This window comes from Protopterus annectens, chromosome 6.part0 (assembly GCF_019279795.1).
Source record: "Protopterus annectens isolate FY-2018-M chromosome 6.part0, PAN1.0, whole genome shotgun sequence".
NCBI classification, from domain to species: Eukaryota; Metazoa; Chordata; order Ceratodontiformes; family Protopteridae; genus Protopterus; species Protopterus annectens.
Genome location: NC_056737.1, coordinates 1,258,399,909 through 1,258,412,730, shown reverse-complemented (window position 1 = coordinate 1,258,412,730; position 12,822 = coordinate 1,258,399,909). Strand labels below are relative to the sequence as shown.

The 12,822-nt window shown below is 37.5% G+C and overlaps 1 protein-coding gene across 1 annotated transcript in view; it reads right to left on the bottom strand.

Moving 5' to 3' along the window:
- Positions 1–325: 325 nt before the first annotated feature.
- GPD2 (glycerol-3-phosphate dehydrogenase 2) overlaps positions 326–12,822 on the bottom strand; it is a 2,212,620-nt gene continuing 2,200,123 nt past the window's right edge. The window contains exon 16 of the mRNA XM_044073653.1: positions 326–974. Within this exon, the coding sequence (XP_043929588.1) occupies positions 849–974 (126 nt within the window). The 3' untranslated portion in view covers positions 326–848. The remainder of the gene's footprint in view (positions 975–12,822) is intronic.

Here is a 12,822-nt window from a genome sequence, read left to right as displayed (position 1 = left end):
CTAAAACAGGAACTCTGATGGTTTAAAAAAAATAAAAAAGGCAAGCCACTGCATCCCCCAAGGTTTCCTCCTTACTTCAAAAGTTTAGTTAATCTCGCCACTAATATTGTAGCGAACACTGAGGTTAGTGCTCATAGAAGTTCTTATCACGATGTAAGGGCACACAATTACCGAACTAACACGATATATATATATATATATATATATATATATATATATATATATACACACACACACACACACACACACACACACACACACATACACACACACAAAAAGAAGTCATTCACACATACATTTATTTGTCCCGATATATATAAATAATTACACCTATATACACGCACACAGACAGACAAATATATCTCTGAGTATGTGTTTGTACAAATGCACAAATAATAGAATACCTGATGACTAAGATGCCTCAACACAACTTGACAAAACCCACATCAACACTCCAAAATTAGCACTACTTTTTCTCCAACAATTTTTTGATTGCGACAGAGCCACAACATGTCAACAAGTAGGTTTGATAAGCAACTACATGAATGTTTTAAAGTTAAATTAATACAAGAGATTGCAACAATAGAGGGCGACATTTTTTTTCTTTTTTTTTATATAAAATGGATTTCTGTAATAGAATTTAATGGAATGACCAAGAAATTACATTTTGGGGAGGTAAAGCATTTTTAGTGAATTCTGGTTAATCCACATATTGCATGCAATGCTTGAAACTGACGGCTCTTTAAAAGCACACATGTGCCTGTTGTCTGGAAAAAAACATTTGCAGTAATTTCTGCAGTTCTCTGCTTAAATTATTTTGATTTTTTGACATATACTTCAGCAAATGTTCACACTCCCCCACCACTACGATCCACTGATATAGGTTCTCTCTGATCCATGTTTTCTTCAGCAGTCTTCATCAGGATAGCCAGTCTGCTTCCAGATACAGAGCCTTTCTGAATGGCACTCATTAACTGAAACACAAAGAAAAACATAAGTTACTTACAGAACAATTATTCTACATTTGAATGTTTGGTAAACTAATGACACAAAGCTTACATAAAAGCATGGTTTTACTGGCTGTGTCATGTATGTGCTGGTCAATGTATTGCTTCTAATTTATTTACAATACACATACTGTCAGAATACTTATAAAGTGACATCTTGCAATAATACATGCTTGATATACCATTCTTCTACCATTATGACTGGTATGCTAGCCAAGTGAGTGAATGGTAACTGTGGAATGCTAAGAATACATTAATGGGAACTATTTAGTGGGTAAAACGCCTGAGTAGCTGTCCCTGTTAGTTACTGCATATTTCTACAGAATTGTTTAATGCTGCTCTATATGTTGTATTATATAATGTGATGCCTCCTTTGACCAATGCTTAGTGTAGATTATGAGCCTGCCTGCTACCAGCCCTAACTCACACCTGTTTTTTATATACTGAAAACCTGCTATTTCTCCATGCATTTTCCTGATTTATGGTTATCCAGTTATTCACATGAATTTATGTCCATTTATATCTTAAAGCTAATGAGTAGTATGTTGTCCTATTGAGCCTACAGAAAATGACCTGCTAATTAATAATCTCACAGAATTGCTAGCATACATATGATACTGGTAGCTTCCAGCAAAAATAAGTGAATGTACAGATGCTATTTTTATTATATTGCCTTACTACCACACTTTGTGCTAACTTCTTGCTACTCACCACCACTGTTGTCTCTCTCGCTCTCTCTCCCACAAATACCCTGCTCTTCATTGTGCTGTTCCAGCTTATAACCTCTGAGAACCTACCTACCTGGTGACAAAGGACCCGTCCAAAAAAAAAAAACGGTGGTTTCATCTCTCAGCCTCTATTCTCTGCACCCTCTCTCAAGGAAGCAAGAAAGTATGTTATCTATGTCCTACCTGTAAAGCCTACTACTGTCCACTGTTGCTTCAGAGGTTCTAAAGCATGCTCCGAGCCTGGACAGCCAGCAGCCTTTACCCCCCAACTATCTACCCTGTAACCAAAACACCTCCACCACCTTATAGTAACCCCTCTTACTAACTTTTCCCCCTTCCCTAATCTGACACTAGCTAACACCCTTACTGAATTGCCTGTAATACTAGCTTTGTCTAGTAGGTGGCACCTATCCCATCCTTTATTCTCTTGCTTATCAATCTGTTATTCTGCTTTTATTACTCTATATTTCTAATGACCTTGAACTACTCTTAAACCTCACACTTTACCCTTTATTTTAACTTGCTACACCCTCCTGTTTTCTAATAGACTCCTTACTTATCTCTGCTCTTTCCCACTTTAGACTTACCTAACTTACCTTTAGTAACCAGCTTTGCTGATTGTTTCTCCTCTAGCTGCTCCATTACCTGTCTCTACCCGCTCCGTTCGCCCTGTGGGCTCACTCCGCTCTCCTACCCTACCCCCAATTCCCATCCACCCCCAGTGCTGTTAGCCTTATACTTCTACAGCCACACCCCCTCCCCTTATCACCCTATCAAAGACTACTTCTACTTAACCCCACCCCCAACCTCAATTCCTTAAGTAGTTTATACATTTTAAGTCCACACCCTAACCTCTCCACTCTACTTCATCCTCTATTGCTAACATTATACAGCCTTCTCTCCTACAGCCACCTCTAATTTATTTTATTGTACACTTCTTCCCTCAACCTACTCTACTTCTTACAGCACTCTCTCCTTCTCCCACCTGTATTTTAACATATACTAGTCACCTTCCCTCAACTTACTCTACTGCTTTACCTTCATATCCTAATGGCCCTAACACACAATTATATTCACACAAACCTACTACTCTTAACTACTATTCTAGTTTCTCTTACTTTACCATACACACTAACCTTCTTTGAACACTTTACTCTTCCTGACCACCACCACCCCTACCAGCAAACTCTACCAGTTTTTCATATACTCTCCGTCAACCTCATTAATATAACCTCCACTTCTATCTACATACTTCCAAAGTACCATAGATCTACCCATGTTACTTACTTCCATGACAAGAAAACCCCATCCAAGTACTACAAAATCCTAAATGTAATACAATATCCTCAACAACACCCCCTATTAGATGGTGATATTCATCCAAACCCCTGCCCCAATACAGGTGTTACCAGTAACCCACACAACCTAATATATCAAGCTACCATTACCCCAAAAAGACCATCTAACTCCCTCTTGATTGCTCACCTCAACATCAGTAGCATTAACAATAAAATTACCCACCTACATGCACTCTTACAAGTGCACACATTCGATATTCTCTGTATTACAGAGACATGGCTAAAGCCCTCAACTCAGGACCATGAAATGACCCCTCCTGGATATAATATCCTGAGATGTGACCACAAAACCAAAAAGGGTGGAGGTGTAGTCATTTTGTATAAATCAGAACTCCAAGTTTCACCCTTCTATGTGCTCCTGCCCTCAAATACTACTGCAGAAACCCTTACTGCTAAACTTCATATCAACAACTCTAAATCTATCTAATTTGTTCCTATCTCCCCCCTGGAAACAATATCAATACTCTTGAAAACATACTTAGTTGCCTCTCTACCCACCTACCTCAGGAAACCATTGTGCTAGGTGACTAATATAGACTGGGCAACCTGTAGCTCCCCTAATCCTAACAATCACATAAATCTTTACGGATTCTCACAAATAATAACCACACCTACTAGAATCCATAAACCAAGCAGCAAGGAAACCACCCTAGACTGGATCCTTCTAAACAGCCATCTTGATACTTATAAACCAGGAACCATTCCAGATGATATCAGTGACCATGCTCTAACCTATATTATTAAACAAAGAGTTCATAGCCCTAATACTAATATTTTTAAAACCTCCCATTCTAAAAAAAAAACTTTCATTCAGAGACCTTCCAAAATGAACTGAAAGCATGTGACTGGTCACCAATGTATCATCTTCAACTTGATGAAGCAGTGACCTACTTTAATACTAGATTCCTACAAATCCTAGATTACCATGCCCCCTATCACTCTTCCCGAAAAAGTACCAAAATTGCCCCATGGCTCACAAAACAAACTAGGCAAAAGATCCTCTTAAGAAATAAAATGTGATCCAAACGAAGAGCCTCTACAAGCCCATCAGACCACCTTTACTTTAAACAGTTAAGAAATGCCACCAAAAAAGACATTCTGCAAGACAAAAAAAAATATTACCTTCACCTCCAACAAACCCACCAACAAAAACCACAAAAGTTCTGGTCAGGCATCAACAAACTACTTCAGCCAGGGCATTCTAAAACTCCTGCACCATCAGGATTCAACCATACTAACTCTAACCAAATTCCTGATGCCTTTAATAACTATTTTACTGAAGCCATTCAAACCCTAGCTAATACATTACCACCTATTACCATTTCCTGATTAAATACCAGGAATAGTCCAGCTCCAACCTTTCATATACAACCTGCACCTACATCCCTCATTTCCAACATCCTTCAAAAACTCAAACCATGCACCCCTTCTGCTGTCTTCTAGCTGAATACCTGCAAATTGCAGCTAATGCCATTGCCTATCCCATTTCCATCCTTATAAATAGAACAATTTTAGAAAGCACAATCCCTTCCATGTGGAAAGTCTCCCATATCATCCCTCTACATAAAGGTGGGACATCTACTGAGCTTTCCAACTTTCGGCCAATTGCCTTACTCTCTCCAATAGCTAAAATAATGGAAAAATGCATCCGCAGATGACTACTTGACCACCTTCTCCATAATAATTTACTTGCCAACTGCCAGTGTGGCTTTAGACCTTTTTCCGTAGCACAACTGCCCCGCTATCCTTTTCTGACTGTATAAACAAAAATCGTAACAATAACTCTCTTTCCTCTGCACTATTTATTGACCTTTCAAACGCCTTTAATATGGTTAACCATCACATGCTTACTGATATACTAAAAGCCCAATCACTTGACCCACTAGCAGTACGCTGGTTTAAATCTTATTTAGAAAACAGACAGCAAACAGTGCTTTGGGTTAAAAATCTTTCTACACCCCTCCCTAACATAGGAGTACCACAAGGCTCTATTTTAGGCCCGCTTCTCTTTTCACTGTTTATTAATGATCTACATGCCAAAATTCCTCAAGCCACCTGCATACAATATGCAGATGACTCTACTTTAATATGTTCAGCCAAGTCCATAACCTCACTCCAGACCCTCACCCAGACAGTATTTAACACTGTTGAAAATTGGTTCATGCAACACTGCCTCCTTCTGAACCTCAAAAAAACACAATTATTGCTGTTTGCTCCTACTCAAAAGTCATCACAACTTCACTTCACAGTAACCTCTAACAATGGAATTAACATATCCCCTGATGCTACAACTCGTCTCCTGGGAATAACAATTGAGAACAACCTTAGCTATGATGACCATATTAATACAACTATAAAGTCTGTCAACAAAAAAACTAGGCACCCTTTATAGAATCAAACCCTTCCTTACCCCAACAGCCAGAACCACTATTGCCCAGACCCACCTGATCTCTACCCTGTTCTATGCTTCTGCAATATATACCAATCTTTCCAAAAACAACCTTACCAAACTTTCAACCAGTTACAATAACATAGCCCGATTTGCCACTGGCACCCCTTTTAGAACTCACCACTGTCACAACCTCAAACAACTGGGATGGTTAAATCTTGTCTGTGTACTTAATAAAGGATTTTCGACTGGAAACAGACTGCATGCCTTGCTTGGATTACTTTCGAATACTTAGTAATGCAGTACAATTATATATTTTCTATTATTATTTTTTGTTTTGACTTAGGATGAATTTAAGTTCGCTACTTCTACTACTATTGTCTGATTTGATTAATATACAGTGATTAACTAGAAATTTATGGACTGAAAATCTTCCACACAGAGAAGTTTCTTACACTGTTTTGTTTTTGGACCCACTACACTTTAGTGGGTTGTTTTGAGACTTTGGGGATACCACAGAGATTACTTGTTTTTTTTTATTAATTAATTTTGAATACCCTTTTTATCCAAGTCCAGGATTATAAGATGCCACAGCCTACCCTGAAAGCATAATGTAATAAGATAAAAAAGCTGAAAAATAAGTATTTTTAAAGCCTATATTGTACCATGAGAACAGTTTTCTACTGAATTGCTGCTTTATTTAAACTGTTGCTTGCTGCTGTGTCTGTGATTTTATGCACTTTGAATTTCTAGTACTTCTGCATTTCATAGCTTAGACTAGATTCAGACTTGCTGAATCTAGACAGTTTGGTATCACTTGAGCATGAAAACCAGCTCTTCCTAGAGATACTGAAAGATCTGAGGCATCCGTTGCTTCTAAGTGCCTGCTTTTGCTCTTATATTGCACTTTTCATTTGTATTTGCATTGTACTGTTTGAATTGTCTGAACTGTTTTTGCCACATTTTACTGCATACTGTACTACTTTAGCTGTAGCATACTGTACTAGTTCAGCTGTAGCATAATCCAGTTCCAGGGGTCTGCTGTTTCTGGTTCTGTTTTGTAACTTCTGACCATCAAATTCAAACCATCCTTGTTGGAGAAGGCCCTTCTGCACACCTTGTGGGAGGAGAATGCTGTCTGCGTCCTATGTAATCGAGGGTGATTGGATTAGAGCTCAGAGATGGCATCTTTATTGGCTAGTTTGCGTTAAAATAGTTATTTCTTGTTTTATTTAAGCCCTGCACTGCTGTGTAGAGGTGGTTAGCATTGGTGGTTATAGACACAAACATTTTGCTTGTGGTCTTCCAGAGGTTTTGCGGCCCTGCTCTACTGTTAGGTGGAACACTAAGCCTAGCCTTAGAGGTACCAACACACCTCTCACCCATTAGCCATTCCTAACCTCTTCCTGACCATATAAATTTACCTAACACTATGGACGAACAATTTCCCACAGTTTCTCCAGCCAGCTTGGTCGACATGGGCATCCTGAGGCAGTGTAGCAACTACCTCATATTCACTAACAACCCTCTACTTCTACTCCACACAAACTCAACATGTGAGAGATACAATTATATTAAGAACCTTGAATCCATGTTCGTTCACACAATAGTCAGTACATATAACAATGAGAAGATTGTCAGCATGCACCTCACCTCCTACTTCACACAAACCCACATCACATATACCTACATATGCGGAAGTCCTCATCAGAAACATACCTAAACACCAGAGACCTCCCAAACACAAGCACAGTACACATAATACTACCTCTACAGAACACAATACATGTAATAGCTCACGCACCAGTGTCTCACCTGTCAAGCCCTTACTGCAAAACAGAAAACCAAACATATTAGTCAAAGATGATTCCATCATGAGACACACAGATGTCCTTCTCACCAGGCTATGCGTCTCAGGTAGGTATGTTCCTAGCCTTAAGCAGCTTTTTTACCTTCGCCTAGGATGATGCTTCACTACAGACAGAAAATGACTGACTTCAACAATTGGCTTAGTTTCTTGCTATAATTCTAAGGGGATCCACTACATGTCAGCCTGGGATGACATGATCAACAGACCTCAATGTTTTGCCAGAGATGGTCTTCATCTCTTACTTATGGGATTTTGACTCCTGGCTAAGGTTCTTGCTACTCCCATAGTGCCTTTTTAGGCAGTGTCTCAAGGACAAAATACCAGACGTAAAAACTCCATCTAAAAACAAGGTTATGCTGTTAAATGCTAGAAGTCTTAACATGAAGCTGCACTCACTGAAAACAGTCCTCACCTTGAAGACACAGACATCTGTGCAGTCACAGAAACCTGATTCAAGGCTATGGAAAGCACCCCTGCCACACCGGTTACAACTCCTTCCACATGTTCAAACCACAAAATGAAGGCATAAAAACTAAAGGAGGTGGTGTATCAATATTCATTAAATATAAATACATCTCAAGATTAGTTAAACAGTATGATTCCCTGGAGATACTTCAGGTGCAATTAACTGTTGGTAGGGCACCTATTCAAGTCATTGCCAAATACAGGACCCCCTCCATGAATCAGGACACCCACTCTACCTATTTGGATCTACTTGAGTCTATCATGGTTTTGGGCAACTTTAACTACCCATCCATTGACTGGGAAATTATTATTTACTATTATGACTCTGTGGAAATCTCTACCAAATGAGTTCATGAAGCACCATAAAATAGTGAAGTTCCAGCTGAAGACCTTGCTATTTAGGATCACTTTCTACATATAATATTGTGAACCTGAGTTCCTATGTATGAAGACTGCTTCTTTTTTCCATTAATTATAACTACCTTTGTGGTTAACAGATGATGTTGCTTACAAAGTTTTTCAGTTTCTCCACTAAGTATAAGTAAGTATTTATATAATTTGTACTTGTTTTGATAAGTTAGCAGTCTTGTTGTTTTAAATCTGTAGTGATCAAGAAAAATTTGAATACTGCAGGACAGATAACACTTTTTTTAGTTTGACTGATAAGGACCGAGGTAATGATGCCTCTAATAATGGATTTTTCTGTGTGCTTATTAGAGGGGAAAAGACCTTTGAGAGATGATGCAAACAGTGACATTAATATAATAAAAACTGACAAATGATGCAGCACTGGTGCAATAGAAGGATAAAGACCTTCATTACAGCCCGGTAGACCTGAGGTCGATTAGTACTTCAGTAGACTGAAAGCACCAGCAGGGGAGCCATGGGTGTGCCTTTCCTGAGTGAGGGGGGCAGGGATGAGCTGCCTCATGCTGCATAGGCCACTATCAAAGAAGTGTCTGTGGGCAGATGCTAGGCACACTAAGCCAAAAATGCATGGTAGCTTAAAGACTGGGTGAGGACTCTCATGGGAAACATACTGGGAAATATCTTTGATATTATTTCTAATCTTGAATTGGAGCTCCTCAAGGTAAATCAGATAATTTGATAACCTTCTCATACAAATAAAAGATTTAATTTGGGGTTAACGAATTATGATACTATAAAAATGACATCTTAAAGATTCATTAAAAAATACAAACATAAATGAGAAGAATGATTTCAGGTATACTAAACTATATCAGATTTTGAGTAAGGGGATGACTTCAGCTACGGAACTGGTTCAAAGTCAGTCTTTGAAACAGAAATTACCTAAATGGTGGAGCAGAAAAGAAAACTATATAAAAAGAAAAAAACATTGTTTTCAAAGGTTTCCTGCATCTAGCAATAAAGCTAAATTAAATAAGGTATCAAGGAATTACAAAACATATTGAGAATGAAACAGTTACAATATGAAACTAAGTTGTCCATTATGAAAAATAAGGCTTATTTTGGTATTGAAAAAGTTACAATATGAAACTAAGTTGTCCATTATGAAAAATAAGGCTTATTTTGGTTATATAAACTCCTCAGAAAGGTAAGAAACCCTATTTCTGTAATAGAATTTAAAAATGAAATAAATGATTTACATAAAATAGTTTATTTATTTAACATTCATTTCAGTAGTATTCCATATTATTTAGGAAATATTTATTGTTTATGATAAAATATGAAAGTGATTGAAAAATGTCCTATTACTTCAACAATTTTTAAGGAAGGTTAGAAACAATACTTCAGTGAGATCTGACTGCATTATCGCTATTATGATCAAGCTGCTACTGAATACTTTACACTTTGTACTACTTTATATTTTTAACAAACTATTAATAAAGGGAGTGGTTCCAATGTGTGGAAAACTTCACATATTACCCTAATATTAAAGAAAAGTAAGGCATTAGATAAGAGAATCCCTATGAGTTTGAACTCTATTCTTTGTATGCTTTGAGAGATGTATAGTTGATCTGATTCATCACTCCTCAACCCCTTTTTCCATTTTTTGCACATGGAGTCGGGGTGACAGTTTAATAGTAACAAATCATTTAGAGCCAAGGTTTACACCGCCATGTGGCTAGCCCTGCCACGGTAGTTCATACGTACCACATACTTGCAAGCACACTCACATCTAGGGCCACTTCAGAATGTCCAATCCACCTGCTGCATTTCTTTGGAATGCGGGAGGAAACCCATGCAAACACAGGGAGGACATGCAGACTCCACATAGAAGGCAACCCCAGCCAAGAATCGAACCAGGGAACCTCTTTTCTTGAGGTGACAACGCTAACTGCTGCACCACTGTGCCACCCTTGATCTGATTCACAAGGAATATAAATGTCTGGAAATCCTAGATCTTATTCAACTAATCTGACAGACTGTTTAACACACCTCAATTTGTAAAGTATTATGTAGTCTGAAATATAAAACTTCTGTCATTAATTGGATAATAAGATGGCTTACAGGGAGAAGACAACTAGCTGTAATATAAGGGTATCCACCTGGAGCTAGAAAAGTAAAAGTAAGTAAACAGAGGTGTTCCTCAGGGTTCTGGTCTTAGAAAAGTAAAAGTAAGTAAACAGTGGTGTTCCTCAGGGTTATGACCTTAGAAAAGTAAAAGTAAGTAAACAGAGGTGTTCCTCAGGGTTCTGATCTTAGAAAAGTAAAAGTAAGTAAACAGAGGTGTTTTCCTCAGGGTTCTGGTCTTAGAAAAGTAAAATTAAGTAAACAGAGGTGTTCCTCAGGGTTCTGGTCTAAGAAAGGTAAAAGTAAGTAAACAGAGGTGTTCCTCAGGGTTCTGGTCTTAGAAAAGTAAAAGCAAGTAAACAGAGGTGTTCCTCAGGGTTCTGGTCTAAGTTGAATTTGGCTGTTTCACCTATACCACTGCACAGGTCATTTTGGATGAATAAACATGCTGATGACAGTAAAACTAGTTTTGTAATAAATAATGATACAGATCATGGGGAAATTAATGAATATTTGCAAAAAATTTGTTTTTGGGCTTCTGAGGGTCAGTATTTCTTTCAGTACCAACAAGAGTAAAGTGATGGATTTTGGGAAGCCAGTGTCAAAACAGATTATTTTACATGACTTAACATTGGAGGAGGTCAGCCAATATAAGAATGTGGGGTTAATATTTACTAAGTGTTCCTTCTCAAATAACTTAGATAATGTTATAAACAGAGCATTGGTATCATATTGATAAATGAGTCTAGTATAAATATGCAAAATATAATAAACTTTTACAAGACATTTATAAGATCTCTTGTAGAGTATAATATTTCTCTCTGCATATATTCTGGACAGGATCTGAACAGGTTAGAGAGGGGTTCAGAGGAGATTTACAAGATTCAAGGTTTAATGCCCATTAATTACACTAAAAGATGTAGGAAGGCTAATCTGTATAGTTTGCATTATAGAGGGAAGATTTTTGCCTATAAAGTTAAGTGTGAATAACTAATGTTATTGTTAAATCTGGAATTAAATGAAAGTTACAGGATCATGGAACATAAAATATACAAGTCTCAATTTTAATGTAGACTACAACAGGACGAAATTAAGACATTTCTATATTACAAGGGCTGTAGCTGCGTCTTGGAATCATTTTCTATTTTTTATATGAAATTCAGTACATTTAGATTATCTGAAACAGAATTTAGATTCCTGGGTAGGAGTAGAGGTGTTTGTTTCATGTTTTTTTAAAGTCTGCATTCCTTGAAGGTCTTGGGACCAAAAGACAGTAAAAGAACTTATAGCATAGTTTGCTGCCTTTCTGATGCAAAAACAAACAAGAAAAGACTATAAATATGTAAGGGAGAGTCAATGCTTCTCAAATATGGCATGTTAAGATTTGTTTATCCTAAAACTGTATCCTGTTTATGTTCTGAGAAGGTCTGAAAGCGACCAATAGTGGCTAGTCAAAAGATTTATAAAAAGTATCAAGCCATAGTACCAGTTGATGGATGGATAGTCCTGAATTATGATAAATGTGAATTCTGGAAGGAAAATACAAAAGCAACAAAACAAAAGAACAGTGATCCTGTACTTACAGAAAATAGTAATGCACTGCGCAATAAACATTTAGCCAGCAAATACACACACACGAGGGATAGTCCAGAGACAACTAATGAGGGAATATGGCAAGAAAATTAGAAAGGGAAACAATGTACAGCACTAACTATAAGGTTTTGAAATGTAAAAATAGAACACTGTACAAACAGATACCCATAAAAACAGAAGCTGCAAAACTGTTTCTAACAATTTTGCAAGCCAGATGTATTTGCTCTTATGACAAAAAAATGTACATAGGATGTTTGCCAAATTAAAATAATAAACTCAATTTAAGCATGTTTGGGACAAATGACTGTAGGTAATATTATGGCAGGTATGGATTCATTTACATGTGCGGATTACCTGCAGTACGTCTCAGCACATACAGTATAAAGCACAGTTCAGGGTGCAAATAAATGACTATAGCTTTTAGTCAGATGAGAGACTAGCATCTTCTGTAAGATGGGCCATAAATATATGTCTGTCTAGAATTGTGCATTATTCTACATGAATTTCAGCTTGGGTCTACTGTTGCCAGAAAAATTAGTGATGGAATCTGTGTCACATCAAACAATAATCGCGCATATTACCATACAAAGATGCCAATGAAACACAGACATCTGCCAGCATTGACATAAAATTGCATTTCTGTAAGTCTGTCTTGAACTGCATCACTTCCAGCTTTAACTTCCTCAAATTCCCAAAACCTGATGTTTACCTACTTTCTTTAAATTCTGTCTCTCAGCAAGAGCACACAAAGCACACTGATTTCTTTCCCTAAAATTTCAACCCACTTATTCACGTCATCATTTTTGCAGTTTCCTGCTTCACTCTGTGCAGCAACCTAGCTTGTGTTTTTCTTGCGGCTACCACTTCAAATGTAAATGTGCCATCAGCAATGTCCTCTTTACTTGGCTGTATACCA